Source organism: Cyprinodon variegatus, unplaced genomic scaffold (genome assembly GCF_000732505.1).
Source record: "Cyprinodon variegatus isolate N-32 unplaced genomic scaffold, C_variegatus-1.0 Scaffold434, whole genome shotgun sequence".
Lineage (NCBI taxonomy): Eukaryota > Metazoa > Chordata > Actinopteri > Cyprinodontiformes > Cyprinodontidae > Cyprinodon > Cyprinodon variegatus.
Window position 1 is genome coordinate 390,636 of NW_015150887.1, and position 22,474 is coordinate 413,109.

The 22,474-nt window shown below is 39.0% G+C and overlaps 1 protein-coding gene across 2 annotated transcripts in view; it reads left to right on the forward strand.

Annotated features, from left to right (window-relative positions):
- The window catches only part of LOC107093608 (GRAM domain-containing protein 4-like), a 33,652-nt gene that overhangs the window by 3,525 nt on the left and 7,653 nt on the right, over window positions 1–22,474 (forward strand). The window contains exons 2-15 of one of the 2 annotated variants that reach the window (XM_015388784.1): window positions 3,271–3,499; window positions 3,582–3,687; window positions 8,438–8,558; window positions 8,637–8,704; window positions 8,819–8,951; window positions 9,065–9,090; window positions 9,304–9,395; window positions 11,178–11,269; window positions 14,626–14,674; window positions 14,789–14,860; window positions 17,170–17,213; window positions 17,311–17,420; window positions 18,687–18,841; window positions 19,138–19,155. In XM_015388784.1, coding sequence (XP_015244270.1) covers window positions 3,317–3,499; window positions 3,582–3,687; window positions 8,438–8,558; window positions 8,637–8,704; window positions 8,819–8,951; window positions 9,065–9,090; window positions 9,304–9,395; window positions 11,178–11,269; window positions 14,626–14,674; window positions 14,789–14,860; window positions 17,170–17,213; window positions 17,311–17,420; window positions 18,687–18,841; window positions 19,138–19,155 — 1,269 coding nt within the window. In that variant the 5' untranslated portion in view covers window positions 3,271–3,316. The remainder of the gene's footprint in view (window positions 1–3,270; window positions 3,500–3,581; window positions 3,688–8,437; window positions 8,559–8,636; window positions 8,705–8,818; window positions 8,952–9,064; window positions 9,091–9,303; window positions 9,396–11,177; window positions 11,270–14,625; window positions 14,675–14,788; window positions 14,861–17,169; window positions 17,214–17,310; window positions 17,421–18,686; window positions 18,842–19,137; window positions 19,156–22,474) is intronic. The other variant, XM_015388785.1, reaches the window with a different exon arrangement.

The following is a 22,474-nucleotide window of genomic DNA, read 5'->3' on the forward strand; positions in this document are numbered from 1 at the left end:
ATAAAAATAACAATGGAAACAGAGATACAGTGAAGGTCCATAATTAAAAAACAAATACATCAAAAAACATTCCTGGAAAACTGAAGATAAATAAATTATAGGGGCAGGCACAAACACGCACAAAAACCCAGAGACAAGGAACCAATGAATAACACAGAATCTGAGGCTATACCATCAGAGAGTTGCATGCTTGTTTTTTGCTTGGTCTTGTCCAGGCAACAATAATGAAGTCAGCTAAACCTGTCGGACTGCTCAGAGTGATTTAGGCTCACCACACCCTCATGCCTTATGCCATTGATAGGTGTTCCATAATTTTGGAATGGAATGAAGCTTGTTCAGTTTGCCTCCCAGTCAACTCAGCACAGGTTGACCCCAGGAAGCAAATGATAAGACACTTACTCCTTCCTGATCGATCAAAGGAACAAAGTTTCTCCTCCAAATTCAATGTCTACTTGAACACGAACCTCTGGCTTAAGGTCTTTCCAAGCCTTTAAGTGGTATAACCTGCATTTTCAAGATCATCATGCAGGTTCCGAGAGTCAGAGCCGAACTGGGCCAACAAAAAAAAATTAATTCTTTTTGTTCCATCAATCTGGAGTAATCCATAAAAGCAATTGAAATTGAGAACTCCTTTATCTCTGAGGGATTTCAGATCTTTTATAAATGGCAAAGTCACAACATTCAATTTATTGGATGTTTGGACTGGATTTTATAAAATGTTAATCTTGTTGTCTGTAATGCTATTCAATGTGCGTGCTTTTATTAATTCACCTTATGTATTAAAGAATATGTCTTGGCAACACCAGCATTATTTATGTCTACTATAGTGGTCTCCAACCTTTTTAAGTGCTGGATTCCTTACCTCCACCTGTATGAGAGACAATATCTCCCTATTAAAGTGTTGATGGAGAAAGACTTTCTAGATTGTAGTTCCAACTTGATGTCTTTTATTCATGTATTAATGCATGAATAATAAGTTGTTTTTGAATTACGTGTCATTTTTTTAGTCTAATGTTCAAACTGGTTAAACAAAGAAAACATTGTAATAAGCACATCAAACGAGATAGCTTCACATCAACTTCAAATCTCAATTTAACAGCAACTAAGTCTCATTGATATCAATGTGTTACAAAATAGAGCTGTACTAACAAAATTCTTAATACAAGGTACAGCTTGATGTCCAACACTTCATCCTTTCGTAAAACGTCATTATTTTGTTAATAGAATGCTCACATACACACTTGCAAATAATAAATAGAAAGGAACTGATTGCAGGTTGAGCTGTTTATCCACTCAAGCTTCATGCAAGTTACATAACACCTATATTTTAGAAATAAAATGCTTTGTCAAAATAGAACTGTAATTGTGTTTAACAAAGTTCCCGATATAAATGAGCTCAGTGTAGTTATATACCAATTTATGTATCATTACTTTTCTCATTACCATTACATGTAAATATGTTACAAAATGTTACTTACTCAAGTTAATAATAATAATTGTACTTAATTGACCTCACATTGGAAAAATTTACCTCTGCATTTAACCCATCCCCTTGGGGAGCAGTGGGCTGCCTCCGTGGGGCACCCTGGGAGCAGTGTGGGGGATAAGGGTCTTGCTCAGAGACCCAGAGTGGCAGTGGGGGTCGAACTCAGAACCTCAGGATTCCAAGTTCTATGCCCTAACCAATAGGCTGACACTCCCGCCAGTGGAAGGAACTGACTGAATGCAGTGAGTACCTTGTGATTGGCTTACATCTACTGACAGCTTGTCTGAGACAGTCTGGGAGCTGTTTGTCAGTTAGGCGGCTCCTTTACTCTGATTTAAGTATTTCCATCTGTGAAAACGCCATTTCACAGCGACAAGTGGATCCAAAGTATACCGTCACTTTAATGCAGATGAAGTGACACTTCTCCCTCCTATACAATTCTGCAAAAGCTCCTGTCCTGTAGTCTTACTTCCAACTTAATGTCATTTAGTAAATCAACCAGCTTCTGCCATGCCAGCTGACAACATTACCGTCTCTGCCATCAACTGTCAGCTTAACTAGTAGTGCCATAGTGAGGTTTACTGTCATTCTGTGACAGTTTAAGTACCAACATTCTATCATTTTCGGGATCTACTGGGTGGAATGTTTTGAAGATCTACCAATTAATTGCGATCAACAGGTTGAAAACCAGTGATCTACAAGCATCAAAACCCATATACAATAAAACCTATAAGTCATGCAATAAAGAAAGTCTTGTCGTCTTCTGCTTTATCCGGGACTGGGTGGCGGGGGCAGCACCCAGATTTCCCTCTTCCCAGACAACTTCTCCATCTCTGCGGGGGGGAAGCTTGAGGCTCTCCCAGGCCAATCAAGAGACATATTCCTTCCAGCTTGTCCTGGGTTGCCTCTGGGCCCCTCCCCATGTTCTGTGCCTAAAGAGAGAGGATGAGATGTCCGAGCAACCTCAGCTGACTCCTATCGATGTGGAGGAAGCAGAACCCAGGAGATTTGTTCAACTCCAACCTCTGGGTGAGCATCTCCTAGATTCTGGGGGAGACGGGAGTCTGAGTAGGCCATTTTCTGTACCCATGACGTTTGCGGTGCCTATTGTGGCGACAGTCCCCAAACCCAGTGATGGACTCTGGTGAAGTAGTGTGATTTTCGACCTGCTGTGGAACAGTGGTCCAGCTCTACACTCTTTGCAGGGTTCTTGAGGGTGCCTGGGAATTGCCCAACCAGTGTACATGTGTTTTGTAGACCAGGAGAAGGCATATTAAGAAGGTGAAAAAAAAAATAGATATAGCTCTCTACTGCTATGTTTTCAAGAATTATTTAAACAGAAAAGTACTTTACCGTAAAGGACTTTTCAAAGGTGCACTATTTCACCTGGAGTGAAACTAAGCAAGGCAAGATTATTTGTATTGCACACTTCAGTACATGGGAAATTCAGTGCTTTACACTGGATAATAAAATAGAAGAAAAATAAAAGCTAATGCCGTATATGAGAGGAAGATGGTATTGTTATAAGAGATAGACAGTCCAGACTGTTATAAGGTTGAAGAGTTTACACAGTTGTTGTTTTTTGAACAGCTTTACCCCTAATGAAAAACATAATATTTGGTGCTTTTTAACATTTGGTTGTAAAAAAAACAACAAAAACTCTGGAAGAAAATCTTAAGAGGGAAACACTTAATCAATGCACCGCATTTCAGTCCTTTTAAACATGTTCTTCCTACTGAAGCCCTCTTGTTGACTACTGCTCCTCTTCTACTTTGGCTGCTCAGGTATTCATCATGTTCCTGTAGACACTTGAATCTGGGGTCTCCCATCATGCGGAAGCGTCTTGACAGAATCCGGTTCCGGGGCCAGAGACGGGACGAGTTCCTTGACACTACCGAGTCGCCTAACACATCTGATACAGAGTGCAATGACGACCTAATAAAACCCCGCATCTCTCTGCGAGAAGCTGAAGAACTACGGGAACCTGAGGGAGAGCAACAGATAGACATCCAGGTGGAGTAAAAACTGAATATCCCTATGCCTTTCGTTTAGAGACAGTCTCTAATATTGCTTCTTTCTTAACTGTGTGTCCAAGGCTGGTTCTGGTTCGTTTCCTGCTGGTCTCCAAGATGAACCAAAGACTGATTTAAATGAGGTCAAAGGTCTCCTAGAAATCGCCTTGTTAGAAAAACACTTCTTACGTGAGTATGCCTTGCACTTTAATGAGCCATGCAGAAGTATTCATACCTGTTTAATAAAAAAAAATATTTCATTGGGTTTTTTGACAAACCAGCACATTTCAGCCTTTTGAAATAAAATCATATGATGCTTTGGGGAAATGTATATGGCATTTATATTCCTCTGACACCTCTAAAGAATTTCAGTAGAACCATTTGACATTAGAAGTCATACACATAAGAATATTGATCTCAACTTGCTTCTATCATTTCCCTTGTAGCACTATTAGTTAATAGACCAGCAGAAGTTCCAGATGTTTCAGTGATAAAATTAGTGGCAGTATCATGGTGTAGTACAGGAAGCTGCCTATGGTTTATATGAAGATGGAAGGCCATCCTGGCCCAAAACCTGTAGATGCCCGGGTCGAGGTTCATCTCCCAGCAGGAGAACCACCCTGAACAGCCAATCCCCGAGCAGAAACATGGGCTGGGGTTGTTTTAATTTCTGCTAACTTAGAAACATATGCATGCCTCACCTTTTAAATTTTGTAAGTAAAAATATATAAAAAACTAATTAAACATTCACATAAAAATTCTGCATCAACATTGTATTTATAAGACACCCCCAAAAGTTGGAATGGAACTGCTGTCCAAAGTCTGTGAGAATCATTGCAAGATCCTGATTTTACATTTCTGATCAGGCTGCAAGGTCTCATTTTAACCCCTCGTCAAACACATAATTAGCAGGTAATCCTCAACTGCTGTATTTTTCTGGCAAAAAAAGGAGACTTTAGTCGGGTAGCTTTTCAAGCTGTGTAGATATGGTTTAGTACAAATTCTGTCACCTCAATGACCAGATCAAAGCACAGAAAATCCACAGCACAACTGCATGTTGGGTAATCTGTCAATATCTGCCTTTACATAATTCACCAACAGCTATTTATAACAGTGCAGTCCTCATTGGCATGTCAGACACACACTTTTGTACATTCTCCTCATGCTAACATTATCAGTGCATAACTAACACTAACCTGAACTCACACATCTTAGTCCTAACCCTAACCACCGAAAAAGGTTGCTAGGTTCAGCAAAAATAGTACATACAATCTTCACTTTTTAAGGTGAAATCAGAAAAATGTTCTTCTCTCTGATTCAAATAAAGCATGAGGGTTTCTGTTTGACAGGTGTTGGACTTTGGACACTTTTTAAACCAGCCTCTTACTTTTCTCTGTTCTCTTATTCCTCTTTGTTGCGCTATTAACATACAGGACATGGTGATGTACTAGTGTGAGGCTCTTCGGGCTCCTCAGGACTTCATTAAGCACATAAGTGCATGCAATTTACCAAATTAGTTGATGGTTATTTCAATAATTGATTAATTAATTGTGTTAGTCTTAGTTTTGTAATTTACACTACCAAGCTGGGTGTGGCATAAATTTTTGTAGTTACAAGTAAGTGCTTTCTTGTCCCCAGAGAATATAAATTTGCTTCTTTTTAAAGAATTTCAGACCAACGTTTTATATTAAATATGTTTACTTGACTTTTAAGACAAACCAACTAAATAAGTCTAGATGTTTGCGGGAACAAATTAACATTTTTCATTTTGCTACTACAGCTTACAGTCCTTGACATAAGTGGAAAACTACTATGGCAAGGTCATGAAAGACAAATGATGGAAAAATATTAACAGCTCGCCCAGATCGTACTGTTAAAATCTTTTTAGCAGTACAAAATTTATTTATTTCAGATTGAAAAACTGATTCTGAATTTGCTGTGATGCTGCCAGTCTTTGCGATGTTTGTCTACTTGGCAAACATCGCAAACACTGGAGGGCAGGGGCGGACTAGTAGTTAGGGCATCTCACTTGAAATCCAGAGGGTCTAAATTCAAGCCCCACTCCCACAGACTGCCACTCTTGCTCCCTGAGCAAGACCCTCAATCCCACACTGCTCCCCAGGTGCAGCAAAATGGCAGCCCACTGCTCCACAAGGGGATGGGTTAAATGCAGAGGTGAATTTCTCCAATGTGAAATTAATAAAGTTCAATTATATTATACTTCACTTCACCACCCTGGAGGCTATAGAGAATGTAGTAATATGCTGCTTGAAGTATGAAGCATTATTTTGACTATATTTTTTGACCATTGTTTCTGTTATGGGTCTGGTCAAGTTCTGTACACTTACATGCATCAATTTCTATGTTAAAGGTATAGTGGAGAATTTATGCGAATTTTTGAAAAGATGTTCCTCTCCTCTTTTAAAAAAATGCACCCTGTACACGCTCCCAAAGGGAACGCCTATTAAACACGTACAAGAGCATGCATGAGCCCATTTCTCCTTGAGCACGCTCTGTTTAAAAGTTGTTGTTCTCATAGCTGATGTGTCCGAACATCCACCCTAACCCCTAAATCTCTCAATCACTATATAGAGCAAGAACTATATAGTGGAATGAATAGAAAACTCAGTTAACTTACTGTTCGGACAGATGATCACTGCTTTTTCTAATCCCCATTGGTCACGTAACTCCTCCTCCACCGTGCAGTGCCTGCGCCATCTTTGTCATTAGTCGCCACTCTGGGTAGCGACAGCCTATGGTGATAGCGGGCCGCTCTGATGGCAAATCCCATAATGCTTTGGGAAGAGAGCACTCTGCGCAAATCATTTCAGGATATATCTGCCTCTTCTGAGGCCTGTCTTTTCTTCTTATGCACTTCTTAGGCATTTTCAAAGAACCGCGGTGAGAAAGGTGATGCACAGAAAAATATAGCTAACCAGACGAGCACATAGGACGGCCTCACGTAAACATATCACCAGAATGATGATCCACCTGGAAATAAAACACCATCCTCTATACCTTTAAGGTCTTGATCAATTGACGAAAGAGGGAAGTCTGGGAGTCTCTAGTGAGACTGCTAACCCGCGACCCGGTCCCGGATAAAGCAGAGGATAAAAGATGAGAGAATTAATAACATATTTGATCAAGTAGATCAGGAATTGGAAAATCCTTATATGCAGATGATGGAGCCTTGTGGGTTTGAGGCTATTACCTAGAATTCTGTCAGAATAAAATGCAGAATGCAATAAATTAAGTTGAAACATGATCCATAAATGGGTTTTTATATTATCAATAGAAAAGTCCCAGGTTATTTGTTTTTTAAAACAGACAAAAAAAAATATACTGTTAAAATCTTGAACAGGTTAAAGGTTAGGTCTAAAGGGTATTTTTCAATTTTCTTTTAAACGAATCATAAAAATTTTAGATGTACTGTTCTGAAAGGGGAGGCTGTAAGTTATAATTTAATTTGGGTTTGTAGTGGTCTGTGTTTCTTGATTCTTTTTTATGGGTTAAAAGTGCAGCACATAACGTCACTAAGCTGCATTCTATTTATGGAATTCATAGAATGTTTTCTCACACTTTACTACATGTTATGGCAAGCCCATTGCCACAGTATATGTGAAAGTTTTCTTGTATGGGTGTGGTTACAGTGATTCCTGTGGACACACCCCCAGTATTTCAGAGCAGAGAGATCCGTTTTTTTTTTTCATGACTTTTGATATTTTAATTTTAGATACTTTGCAGTGTTTTTAATCATTCGATTTTGGCTGGATGATTGATAACAGATATATCTGTAGGTTGACAAACTTAGAACACATTTATTGCTACTTAGGATGGAATTTAAGAAATCAATTTATGCCAAACAATAAAGAACTGACAGCTTTAAATAAAAAAAATCTTCCATATAACTTGAATACAGGAGAGCAATAATGGCTGCATCTAACTTTGGGGTCTGTGTCCTCTGAAGGCTTTAATGTTAGACTGATTATGTCAAAGTGCTACAGCGAAGACTGTCTTAAACCACTAAATCCTCATAAGGATGCTTCAAATGTTGCCAACAAATAATTCAACATTGGGCCAATCTGAGGGATCAATCCAGAGTATCCTATATGCCCTATCATGTCCCACTAGTCAGTGCAGGTCACATTGGTTCGGTCAAGCTTGGGCAGCACTAATGGAAGGCACTGGCAATTGTGGCTGAGAGTATTGAACCTACTTCTGGGTTAAACCGCTGGGTGGAAGTTAAACACATAACTCATTAAGATAATATCAAAATGCTCATGTTTGCATATTTAAATGCTACATATATTCTACCAGTCTGTTGTCAGAGTGAGATCTCTTCTGCCATCATGTGCACTGATAGCAGCATCAAAGCAGATGACTTAAAAAGCTCAGTGAGTTGGACTTCCAGATATGGCATGGAGCTGAGCGGCTGCAAAATCTGGAAGTTCCCAGAGGGTCGTTTCCCCCCAAATGTTGGGGAACTGCTGCAGTAGTATTGTGGCAACTGCTGCAGTAAATGAACAAAAACAAACAACAACAAAAATTGAGCAAATAGTAAGGATTCATCCAAAGCTGTTGTATTTGTTTTCCAGATTGATTTAGTCTTTTTAAGGATGTAGCCCCTCAATTGGGACACCCATAATACTGTATAGTTATAACCTTCTAGGAGTTATATCTGATAAAGGTGCCTCTACAAGGTGCTGGATTATGTTCTGACTCATTTTTTTCAACTTTTTAAACTTAAGTTTACTTGTTCTTGTAATCTGATTACTTCTCAGTTCATCCCTGTTCAAATTCATCCACCTCATGGCACGCTTTTTCACTTTCGATTGGTGTATCAATTACACTTGATAATGCTTATCATCCATAAGACATTTTGGAAAGAAACAAGTTGTCCAGGAGTAGTTCTTTATTGTCACGATCTTTACTCTTTCAGAGGAAGAGTTGCGGAAGCTGAGGGATGAGTCCCACATAGATTCACTTAAACAGGAACTGGAGAAGGAGCGATGCAGGCGAATTGAGTTGGAACAGAAGGTCAATGATGCCATAAAATCAGGGTAGGTGTTTAAGATCATTTTCTAAACAGATAAATTTTTACTTTTCTTGACTGACATTATATATATGTGTTCTCACAGACTTGAGGATTCACCTTCTCAAACCTCCAAACCTCCATCTCCTCAACCTTCTGTAAGCAGCAGCACAGGTTAGAGAGCCAACTCATTTTATTTATTTTTTCTTTTTCACGTTGTTCAGGTTTGGAAAACGTAGAGGTCACTATCCATTTTCTTTGATTTAATGAAGCCTCTCCTTTTCTAAGACAAACAGAAAGAAACCCTATCCAACACTTTCCTGAGATGGTTTTACGATCGATTTGGATGTTATATCGAAGACTTCCGCTTCCAACCAGAAGAGATAACTGTTGAGCCAGATGAGCCACTTAGTGGCAGGAGGTAAAAAAAAAAAAAATACTAGACTGTCGCAGGACAATTTAGTGCCGTTTGATTCTAATAGATGTTTCATTTATTTAAAATCCAAACCAACATCCATTGTATTTGATCCCCAGGCTGACTGAAAACATGAGACGTCTTAGTAAGTATTTCTCTCGCTTTTCTGTCTGGAGTCCCATACTAGATGGTTAAGAGTTCCAATAATGGATCCCTGTGGGACTTTAGACATAATAGATTTGGCATATTTTTGATAACTTTATTTACTGGATTCTATGGTAAACATTATGTCGTTATTAAAAGCAACAACATTACAAATGAGTCTAATATACTGTTTCCTCTTACTATGTGTTCTTAGAACGAGGTTTCAGACCTGTGACTAACTTCATGAGGAATCTGTCTGCTTTATCCAGCTGGTATTCTGTGTATACCTCTGCCATTGCCTTCATTGTAAGTTCACACACAGGCAAGAATCATTTTTCTCCACCCCTCAAACCTGCTACAGTGAATAATAACAGCAGTGACCAGACAGTTCATCTATGAATTTGGGGGCGTTTCCTTTGGCTATGAAACAGTTTTCAGTAAATATTGTTTGCAAAATTATACACTCATACTACATTACATAAAAATATATGAGCAGGTGTGAATTGATGAAAAGATGCCAATAATCCCACATTAATACTGTTTAACATACAGTATCATTAGCTACGTTTACATGCATACAACATTACATGGACACTAAAAGAAACAATCCCATTATGGCGAATGTATACATGTACCAAGGGTTCGATCAGATTAAATAATTTAAGCATGTACAGAAGTGTCTAATTTTTCATTAACGCTTTATTATTAAAAGGCAAAACTGCCTGTTTTGTAAATTAAGCAATACTTGTCTGCTTATCCTCAACTATGGCTACTGTACTGCCTTTCTTTTTCTTTTGTTCTTTGTCTTGTCTTTATATGTAGTTTTTTTCCCGATTATGGATCTTTGTCACATCTTTGCATCCATACGTTTGGTTTTGGTGGTCACTTTAGTTGAGGGCCCACCTGTGCCTTATGCTCACACATTTGTTCTTTTCAAAAATCCCTCCATGAGTTCCAAGTAGTCCAGAATTTAGCATTTACATTTTCACCAAAACCCCCTCTTTTCATCACATCACTCCAGTTTCACAGCAGCTCCATTGACTTCCTGTTAAATTCAGAACCCAATTCTCTAGCATAGATTGAATTTTATTGACAGACTTGATGTCTCCTACCATTAAGATCTCCTCCATATCTCTACTATATCCTTAGATCTTTCTCTTTCACCCTCTGTACTGTTCCTTTTCTCTCACTCAGCTCCTTGGAAAATTGAGCTTTTTCCTTCTCTGCTCCCAAACTCTGGAAATCTCTTCCTCTAGACATTCGCTATGCTGCCACTTTCTGTTGTTGTTCAAATCTAAACCCAAAACCTATCTATTCCACAATGTCTACTTTCTTTATGTGCATGTTCCTTGATTAATGTATATTGCTTTGATCTTGTCTTATTTTCTTAACTTGTGAACTCCACTGTTCCAGACGTTTTTGGCAAGTGGCAAGAAGTTAAGCAAAATCAGTTTAACTTGAAGTTCTTCACTTATCATGAAGGCAAGATAAACATTTAGCAAAGGTGCTCCAGACACCTTCATTTCCATCCATTCTATTTGTTTTTAATATTTTCTGCTAAAATATTAAAAACAAATAGAACAAGTTGTACACAAATAAAACATATTTTGCATCATCAAGTAAAAATTCTTCTCTACTTGCAAACAAAATAAACTTATGCAACCTTTTGTTAAATTTTCTGTTGTATCAAATGAGATCAGTTGTTCTCCCTCAGTGACAGCAGGGGTCACCGTTGAGATTATAGTCAAATACTGGAATAACATCCGTCTCTATACCTTTGAAACATACAATAACATATTTATAGTGAACTGGTTAGCAATTTGATAAAGAGAAGGATAGCTATTCAAATTCCTTTATTGATTTGTGTTGATTTTATTATATTGGTTAAACAACTTCTGAAAAATAATTGGCTCTTGTTATGAGTTCCTCTCCAGATTTAAGGTGGCTATTCATCCAAAAGATTATGGCAAGCCTCACAAAGCCCCCAATGACCATGTCAGGCATCCTGAGGCCCATTCTAAATATCAAAACTTACCATTGAATTTAAAATTTATTTTGTTGCTCTTTTCTCACTTGTTGTTTTAACAGGTGTACATGTATGCAGCATGGCATGGCTGGGCCATCCCCATGTTTCTGTTCCTCGCAATAGTCCGTCTTTCATTGAATTATCTGATTTCCAGGTGAGTTTTCCAACACATCTCCTGTTTAAAGGCTGACTGTGGGGGAGCGACTAGGTGTTAAACGTAATATCAAATTCTTATTTAGAGCAGAACTTTTCTTCAAAAGACATCAAATGAACTCCAATAGTAACATCGTGTTGTTTAAAAGATTGCATTAAAACTTTGTCATTGTATAACTTTAACATAGCACAATACAATTATAGTTGTGCTCATAACTTTAAATAGAAAGGTTACTTTTTTAGGTAATATAAAAAAATGGTTAGTGCAAGAGTGGGTAGCACTGCTGCCTTGCAGCAAGAAGGTTCTGTGTTCAATTCCTGGCCCAGGGTCTTTCTGCATGGAGTTTGCATGTTCTCCCTGACCATGCGTGGGTTGTCTCCAGGTACTCCGGCTTCCTTCAACTTTCCAAAAACATGACTGTTAACTCATTAAGATAATGAGTTAACAGTCTTCTCTAAATTCTCCGTAGGTGTGAGTGTGGCGTGAATGGTTTTTTTGTCCTGTGTATCTCTGTGTTGCCCTGCGATGGACTGGCGACATATTCAGGGTGTACCCCTCCTGACCCCAACTGGGATTAAGCGTGACAGAAAATGGGTGGATGGATTAAAAAATATATATCTCATAAAAACATCAATAAAGGGCTGGAGTCTTTGTGGTCACTCCACATGTACTACCTGTAAATTTATTGTCTGCATGTTTGAGACCGCCCAAGACTGAGGACTAATGTAGTCTCTCTAGAACCTTCAGTTTCATCTGCTGTATCCTATAACCTGATCTTGTGTTTTAGTTCATTGTCGTGTTGGAACGTTTTTGCCAAATTTTTTGTTGCTCTACCTGCCCGTGGTTGAGTTTTTTACGGCATCCCTCTTTTCCCACTCCTTAGAATTTAACCACTGCTGACTGGCGTTCCCAGTCAATTTCGCTGCAAGTTAATTTATGTCGCACCAGTTCACATCACATGTCATCTCAAGGCACCATCCAGAGAGAATTCAATCAGATCGTTCTTTCTGGTTGGTTAAAAGTTCTCTAAGAAAAAACAGCTGAATGCATCAAGTCATTGACTTGCAGGTCAGGCTCCTCCTGGTTGAGAATGTAGAGACACTAGATATTTTCTTGCATTTTGCCGTAAACTCCACAGCAATGCCTCCCACCAACCATGCATGCAAAGACAGTGGAGAGGGAAAAACTCCCTCTTAACAGGAAGAAATCTCCAGCAGAACCAGCTCAGTGTGAGCGGCTTGCTGTCGAGGCTGAGTCGATGGTTCAAGGAGAGGGAAGCAGGCATACAAAAGAAACAAAAGCATTTGTAAAGGAAAGCTGGGTGTTAAAACCTTTAAGCGTTCTCTCCCAATTCTTTCCTGAGAAGAAATCACTAGGAACAAACACTTCAAGTAACACTTTACAATGTATATGTATTAAATGACTATAAAATATAACGGCAGATTTAACAGAATTTGAATTTTACTTAGACCAGATGGGGTCACGGATAAAATGGCATCAGGCTTGCTTGGACAGGAAGTCTGCCCAGAATAACTGTTAAAAAAGCATTTTATACATCTCCATGGTCCCACCCTGCCACAGCAATCACAGACTTCATCAGAGGAATTTGGTTGCTACTAAATATAGCTTTCAACATAGAACAGGTGTGTCTAGCCCTATTGTAGCCTTTGGCCATGGGCAACAGGATGTTGAATAGGAGCCGGCTCCTTCAATAAACTCAGTCACAGGGGTGTGATGTCAGAGAGGAGTCGCTCCTGTTACCTCACCCACATTTGATCTCAACACTGTTGATGTGAAATTTTAAATTGCTGTATGGAGTTGCCTCATTTCAACTAACAAGATCCTCTTGTTGCTTCCAGGTTTCTGTAAAACAACAAATAATTTTTTGTACAAATCAAACCATTAACCAACAAATAGTTTAAAGTGAGAGATCATCGTTCTCAGATCTTAATAAACCACATTTATTTGTTTTAACCGATTTTTCAATTAGAGTCCAGTTAATTTTAATCAGATTATCATAAATGACCCCGTTAGCCTTTTTTTTTCCTGTCATTTGTTGGATTTTGGCCAATATAGATGGTCTGAATGGGATAATGGGTTGGTAAGAGTAAAGAAAGTGTAGAGAGGTTTGCATCACTAAAACATATCTGCCGAATCCTGGAAAGACAAGCTGCAGCAGTGGAAGTGAGATGGACACCGTCTCAAAATCACACCAGGTTTTCCCCCCAAAAATCAGCTGATGTGCATTGTAGCCCACATCATAAGGCCTCCGTACATGGGTCGTGTTTGCTAATCATTGCGCCACCAAAGCATGCCCAAGCCCAAATCATTTTCAGGACGCCACCTAGACAACAAGTGTTTGAATGACAACATGCTGCTAAACATGTCATTGGTCAGATCAAGGAGACGGTTATTTGCAAATTGTCTCACCAAAGCAAACGCTAATTTAAGCGACCTCCGATCGGCATGCATGGGTGTCATTACACCAATTGGAAATAATGATCTTACTACTTATCAATGTAAAAATCTATGTTGCCCTTTCTGGCCCCTATCAGACATAAGGGTATGGTCCCTGGTGTCTCTAATGCCCCGTTTCTGACTATAGAGCTGCCAATCATCAGAGTTGGCTTCTCAGTTGGTGTATCACTGGGCAGGGAAAATTGCTGAGAAACATGGACGGGTTGGACAAGGATTTAGGGGAAAAAAAATCTGCATAATGTCACCCAGCCGTCCTTGCATACTGACTACTCAGGGACTGCTGGGGGATTGCTATGTTGCTATAAGGTTGATTTGTACTCAGAAAGCAGGTTATCTGCATGTGTTTCGCAGTTAACCCTTCCGCAGACACTCTGGTGCATCAGCTTGTAGGTGACCGCAGACAGTGCCGCAGACTGGAGGCATCTGATTGGTCAAAGCTACATCCACTCTACACTATCTGTATTTCCTGGCATTGTCTCTGTAAAGTGAGATGACGTGGTGTGAATTGGTGCTAAATAAATCAACTAAATTGCATTGAAATGGAATTATTTCCTGATTTAACAAGCAGGACCATCATGTAACGTGGGGCTGGTTTGAGAGATCCTTTACTTGATTAAATAAAACCATCTCTTGAAAAGTGTTTTTTTTTATTCAAGTTATCTTATGTCTAATATTACACTTAGGTGCATTATCTGAAGAGTGTATTTCTGGCCATTTTTGTTTTCATTTGTTTGTTGTTTCAATTTGTTGTAATTGATAAATGACTTTTTAAACATTTATTACATGAATCCTTTAGAATGTTATTTCATCAGTATCGTTTAATCAGAACAATCTTGAAAGGGTTTCCTGTATAATTGTTCATTACATTTCTCTCTTAGAGGCTGGAGGATCCAGTGGAGCATTGTACCTGAAGTGTTTGAGCCATTGGTGAGGCATCTCTCTTTGCCCTATGAAGCATGGGGTGATTAACGACGGGTCAGGAGATCAGTTGATGCTAGTTGCTGAGGATGGTAAATCGCTTACAACTATTTTATTTTCAAGGAACCTTCAAAAGAAGACTTGACTGTATCTGAAAAGTTCCAGCTTGTTCTGGATGTTGCCCAAAAAGCTCAGGTGAGGGGAGGTGCTCCAACAAATTGATGTTATCGTTAATACTGTCGTGCAATTTGACCAGAAGATTATTAAAATAATATTAAATAGAACTGGACGTTATAGTTGATTAACATGTCATTTAAATCATGGGTAAAACCAAGTCATGATCGTTAGTTAAATGATTGAAACAGACAATTTGCTCAATTACCAGGTTTTATTAAGAGCTTGCCTTTGTGGCTGAATGTTTTGGACCAGATGTTTAAAAACCTTGATGTCTTCATCATTATTAAATGTCAATAAGTTGGTGTATAATTCAATTACATTTCTATTTAGTTTATTTATATGGCACCAATTCACAGCACATGTAATTTCAAGGCACTTTAAAGAGACAAATTAACCAGATTTGTTCTGGTTGAAAACTAGCTGATAGCATCAACTCATTGATTCGAAAGTGATCCCGCACACTGAGCATTTATATAGCAACAGTGGAGAGGAAACTCACTTTTAAAAGGAAGAAACCTCCAGCAGAACCAGGCTCAGTGTGAGCGGCCATCTACCGAGACCAATTGGGATTCAAGGAGACAGAAGCAGAGATACACACAGCCAGGCAGGCAAGCTCCTAACCAGCTCCCATGTCAAAGGATGAAAGAGAGCACATAGAGTTAGTCACAGTAAGAGACACAGGACCACACTGAAAACAGCCCAAACTCCAACATCTATAAACAAAGATGCTTATGGCAGCAGCACAGCTGATAATTCATTCTGGGATTGTGTGAAACCCAAGGAACAGATCAGACTACTACAGATCAGACTACTACAGCTACTATGATACAAAAAAGCAGAGAGAGCATTAAGTTAGAGGTTGACCTAAAAATTATTGCAGAATGGTACAAAATATATAGAATGAAGCAGAATCATCAAAAGTGGTCCCTATGTCCTCCAGCAGCCAAAGCCTATAGCAGCATAACAAAAGAGATAGCTCCAGATGACCAGAGCCACTCTTACTATAATTTTTATCAAAAAGGAAAGTTTTAAGCCTACCCTTGAAGGTAGACAGGGTGTCTGCCTCATGGACTGAAACTGGTTGTTGGTTCCACAGGAGAGGAGCCTGATAACTAAAAGATCTGCCTTTCTTTCTACTTTTAGAAATTAAACCTGCAGATTGAGAGCAAAGTGCTCTGTTAGGAACATAAGGTACAATAAGATTTCTGATATAAAATGGAGCTTGGATGTCTAAGGCTTTATATGTCAGAAGAAGAATTTTAAATTGGAAGCCAATGAAGAGAAGCTATGATAAGATAAATCTGTTCTCTCTTTATAATTTTCATCAGAACTCCTTTTTTTGGATCAGCCAAAGGCTTTTAATTACAGTTTATGGACTTCCTGATAGTAAAAAAATGCAAAAGTTCAGGCTTGAAGTAATAAATGCATGGACTAGTTTCTCAGCATCACCTCTGGACAGGATATTTCTCTTTGCAATATTCCAGTGATGAAAGAAGAAAATTCTAGCAACTTATTTGATATGGGATTTAATTGACAGGCCCTGATGGAAAATAACAACAAGATTTTGTCATTTGTTATCTGACTAATCAGCTTTTTTTCCCAAAACCTCTGGTCCAAAGATAATAACTTCTGTTCCATCTTTATTCAGAAGCAGATAGTTAAGTCATCCAGGTTTTTAAGTGTTCAATACATGCTTGTACATGTAGTCTATGTAATGGTTTAGTTTAATCAGTATTTAAAGTCATATATACAACAGGTAAAATAAGTATTGAACATGCCACCATTTTTCTCAGTAAATATATTTCTAGAGGTGCCATTAACATCACATTTTCCACAGATGGCATAACTAAATTCCTGGACATCTATGGTTTGATTTCTTTGTATGTGTGGGATTGCATGGATTGTTATCAACATCTGATGAAAATGTCATCTCAATAGCACCTCTAGAAATGTAATAAGTGAGAAAAATGATGGCGTCTTCAATACTTATTTTACACGCTGTAGTTGAGTATAATCAGCATAACAGTGGACATGAATCCCACACTGTCTAATAATTTTACCAGTTAGGAGAATCTATAAAGAGAACTGGCCCTAGCACTGATCCCTGTGGTACTCCACAGGTAATCCTGGAGCAGGAAGAAGATTTTTCTTGAACATGAAAAAAGGACAATTTGTCAGATAAATAACATTTAAACCAGCCTCTTAAACTTTTAGCTGATTACAAAAAGATTTATTCATTGGTCACTGTTCATTAAACTGCAAGTTATTTGGTCACAGTCTTCTCACAGTCCAATAGATTAAATGTTGTTTTCCTAACCTCCATCCAGAATATTTTTGGAAAGATGGCCAACATCCTTGAGAAGATAAAGAAGTAAGTATTTTTCCAGTACAAATGTTATTTCCCTGAAGTAATAGTTTGCAAGCAGGGGTGTGTGATACACTGTTTATGTGTGTGTGTGTGTCCATAGTCTGTTCATGTGGGTCCAGCCAGAGTTGACTCAGAAGCTCTACGTGGGATTGTGGGTGGCCTTCATCTCCTCATGCCTGTTGCCTTACCAGCTGCTGGGTTTCCTCATAGGTACATTATCAGACACACTCAGCTATGACTCTCTGACAAGACTCAAACTCTGAACACTAGCGCACACTAAAGATGCTGAGCTATCTGACAGTTGTGACCGGTTGGACCTGTGTTTGCAGTAGTAAAGGCCGCTCTTAGTACCGATGTCCAAAGTTGGGTCCAATTTGGATTGCATTTCCTGGGACAAGTAGATAGACATTTTGTTTCCGAATTTGAGCTAAAACATTTTAGATTTACACAATATCTAAAATCCCTAAAGAAACAACACATTGTTAACACTGTTGAAAAACTGCTAGTTCTGATCTTGAGATGATGTCCCTGTTGGTTTATTAAAGTATTTGTTTACTTTATTTCATTTTAAATGAAAAAACTCCATACTTTAGATTCTATAAATATTTCCCCATTTGTTATGTGTCTCTAGGTAGTGTCTTAGTTGTAGATAGTTGTAAAAGTTGTGAGCAGGTAAATTACATTCTTGCTATCTGTTGGAATGATTTAATGGTTTGTCCGTTAAACAATTGTTTTGTATATTTCAACCACTGATTTGTCAATCTGTTATATTCTGTATCCAGAATTTATTATTAACAAACTCTTCGTGAGAGCTCTTATGTTTCATAAAACAAATTTTATTGTTTTTTACTTGTTTCTCAAGTGGAGTCTTGTAATTTTTACTTAAGTTATCATGATTTATGTCTGTAGAATTGTTTTCTAATCTATTTGGTTTTGGCTAAGGACAGGGCATATTCTGGATGCGGTAATTGGTGAGTAACAGTAGAGAAGCTCCAAAGACGTGTGTATGACTCTGCTTCTGAGTCTGCACCCTGGGCTCTCAGTTTACGGGCAATAAAAATTTGGCCAGATTCCTAGAAAGGGATGTGCCTTTAAAAGTAGGATGGATGCCATCTCTTCAAATTAGACATTTTCCTCACAAGATAAAAATAATCCCCTTTAGGATCAGTAAAGTATTTTTTGAAAACTCACACAGCTGATTGTGCAACTTTAACTCAGTTTTCAACATATTCATAATTAAAGATTGGAATCTACAAAATAATTACATGTTAATAACATGATTGCACAGAATCAGATGTAGAAATAATACACCTTTTCTAAAGATTTCTAAACATTCGATAAACCTTCTTAGTTGAGTCAAATTCTTCCCAGCCCCTTTGGTCTATGATTTTCATATGAAATGGACCAAATCAATAAATTTTACTTCCTGTGATATTGGTTAAGCTGCTGAGTTTGTGTTATTTGGATTATTTGCAGGAATTTATGCAGGAATCAAGTTTTTCATCATTGACTTCATTTTTAAAAGTTGCCCCAAGCTGCGCCAGCGCTTTGACACACCCTTCATCATCTGGACCAACCTTCCCACCGACCTGCAGCTGAAGGAGCGCAGCAACACCACAATGAGCAGGCGGGTCAGTCATAGATTCCATTCATTTCATTGATATAGTGCCAATTTACATCATATGCAATCTAAAGGCACTTTACAGAGACAATTCAACAAGATAATACAGTCAAAGTCAGTAATAGATTCAGATATGCACCTCCTACTTGGTCTGCTGTGAGCAGCAGCCTTGTGGGATTTAAGTAAAAATCATTTTTAACACAGGAGGAAAGAAATGTAATATTCCTGTCATATCTGTTGCATGAAAGGCCAGCACAATCTGCACAGCTGCTTTAAGTTCAGTTTGTTTTTATCCTTCTCTCTCAGCTGTCTGAATGTGAACAGGTAGGAGGATCTGCTGTGTCTTGTTTTAGAGGTCAGTGTGTGTTGTAGATGCATAGACACATAGACTCAGCAGCAGTAGGTACTTCCTCTAAAACCCCCAGTGATTGTCTTTATCATGTGCATTTCTACATTGCAGATGCACAACCACCTTTTTGCTGGAAAGAAACTGATTTTACCGTTAGAATCACTTGCAGAAGTAGTTTAAGCTCCCCAAACCACATTACAACCATAGACAGAATTCATACAGTGTTTTCAAAATGTTATGTTTTTCATTTAATCTTTTATTAGATAGGAAACTCTATGGACACTAAGTGTCTCTTTGCAAGAGAGATCTGTAATGTTCTACAAAATAAAATGTAAGTGGTTTCGAACATTTGTAGCCAGCGCCCACTGAGTCAATCCTGTCTGTAGCATTTGTGAGCTTTTAACTATGTTTTAAGGCAAATCCTTCATCAAAATTTAGGGCCAAAATGTATTTCCCTTGGTTCCTGCATCTCTGAGTAATACTTTAGTTAAATGATTATTTGCGCTCTTTAAAATAGCTAGCATCAAATAGACATGAGGAGTCCATTAAATGACTCTTGGTCATAATTGGTAATGGAAATGTAATGAGCATATGAGAAACACATAAACACTAAAGTTATATCAGTGTTTAAACCCTTAGTGAAATAAAGCTTGTCCAAGCTCCAACAACAGCTCAAAACATATTACTGTTGCCATTACTGTAGCATAGCATAGTATAATCTATCCTGTTAGCTTTGTTTTTATTCATCAGTAAACACATGAAATGATCCAAATCATCAAAAGACATATTGTTTGTTCTGTCCCTAATTGTGCCAGACCTGCAAACCTTTTTCCATGTCCATTTGAAAGGCTTGAGTTTTCATCCAGCTGGTAGGCTCACAGCAACCAGGGGTTTTCTTTTGTCCATGTGGCTCACAACAAGACATCCTTAGGAGGCTTTGTCATCCAGTCTGGCTCTATAAGTTCCGTAACTCAAGAGAAATGTGTTGCAAAAAGTCTTTTCTGCAGCAGTTTGGTTCTGAAAAGTCACCATCACGACTTGATCATCATCTGGGCCTTTTTGGGCCTGTATCTCCATTATGGTGGACCCTCAGGCAGCTTCATGGGAAAGAGAAAGAAGACCTGTGAGTTTTGTGGTTTTCACTGTCCTCAACACAGAGGGAGGTGGCAAGTGACACCTCTGTGGGAATTCCTGTGGAGGCAGTTGGCTTAAAAGTGTGTCTGTGTGTATAATCACAGCTGTTTAATCACCAAAACTGTACTTTTTTTTTCTCTGGCCATTATGTCAACATGAAACGTGGACACTGGTTCTCAATGTCCAAAACCATGATCATGGCATATGGCCCAATAATGTCATATTAGGCCTGCAGGTGGTCTGTCCTCTCACCATGTTCAGAGGATGGATTGATCAAAGCTCTGGAAGATGTTTAAAGATGGTATAAAAACTGAATTTTATAGGATTTTTACAGGCATTGCAATGAAACTGGTTGAAGAAGAAACAAAGAAGATTAAGACCATCCAATCTTAATTGCATTTTTTTTCCATTAGTAAAGTTTACATTGAACTGGTACTATTTTTATTACCTGCATGCTTGCTCATATCACTCCAGTCCAGGGCCCACAGTGCAATAAAAAATCTAACTCCCACTTACTGTTACTGATACTGTTCTGTTGTAATGGAAAATTGATGATGCCTCACTCACACTGACTAGGGAGAAGTTGTGGTCCTGATCCATGGCTGTTGTGCTAAGAAGTGCCACTCATGCTGGTGTAGTGGGTAGCCCGGCCAGCTGTGGTGTTGGCTGCGGATACAGCGCTCGTGGGAAAAAAAATAAATTCACACGAGAATACTCTCTTTCTGGAAGTTCTAGGGGGAAAACTTGTTATCCTTTTCCAAAATATTTCCTTTTTATCCCCCAGTGTGTCTCATCATGTCTCTGTTTTGCTGTTTTATTTCCATTAGTCAAGCTAGTTTTAGTTGGTGGGATGATTGTATTCTGAAACTCTATCCTGTCTGGCATCCATCTTTTCCTTTTGGTCTGTGAAATGAATGAACGTGTAGAAACCGCTGCTGCATCCGGCAAAACGGTCTTCTTACAGAACTATCCCGTTAATCCACACAACCTTAGTAACCAGACCCTCACCACCAATGGCTCATGTGAATGCACATATTGATTGTATTGATTTGGATCTCTTGTGGCACCAGAAATGCAGCCACTTAGCCTTTAGCGTGAGCCCAGTTCCCAGTTGAGTTTAACTAACTTGACCTGAAAAGATGGGTACCAGCGGAAGGGAAACATGGGCGCTACCAATCCTGATCTCTTTGAATGAAATGAATAGCAGTCTTTGACGGCCCTGCTGTGAGGCAACTGGCCGGTAATTGTTTGTCCATGCAGGTCCTTGATTGGGGGAGGTTCTTCTGATTACGTAGCCACCTGGATGGTATTTAAGGAACAAAGTTCTACCCATGAGGTGTGTCGCCGTGGTACCAGGTGTCATTTGTTTTGCCCGGTTTTTTCTAGGCTCGGAGCACCACTGGCTCCAGAGGTTGCCGTAGCTCGAGAGAAGAACAGAATTGATTAAGGGGACCAACCGAGGCTAGGACCCAACCGAGTCCCAGGTCCAGTTGGGTCCAGAGGTCCCAGATCAGGCGGAGGTAGCGAATGCTTGGAGCACATCTGGGGCTGCCACTCATTATCCCCTTGGCTGTCATTTTAATAAATGCCTCTGAAGGGCTAAAAACATCTCTGGTTTCCATGTCCTCCCTGTTTTTGTTGCGGCCATTTGAGCTAGGCCATAACACAGCCTCTTTAAAATGACTCCAAGAAATTTTCTTTTTTATCATGAGCAAAGGCTAAAAAAGGCCAGTTAGGGGTTTTAAACATGTTTTTATCTTACACCTTTATCCTAGCGTGCTGTTACAAGGAGGTTTGCCACATCTTCTTTATTGCAATTTCTTGAATCAACATGCTTCAACTGGAAACTCTTAGCTATTACCTATATAGTCAGGACATGGTTTCCAATGTGTTTGCTGCTGCTTTCAGTGTCCTGCTTTGGCTGTATGGGTGGGTGGAAGTTTGTTGTCAGCAGTAAAGTACCACCGCTAGCAATGTTGGCCAGAAGAGTAGAGCAGCAAGGAAGAAGATACATGAACCCGCAGGTCCAGAGAGTAGATGGAGGTATTATTGCTTGGGAAATAGCTCTGTTTCCACAGCAACCAAAATTGCAAACATCTTCTGTTGGGAATTCAAACACAGTAGTAGCTTTTCCCTCGCTTTTCTTCCTGGACTAGAGTG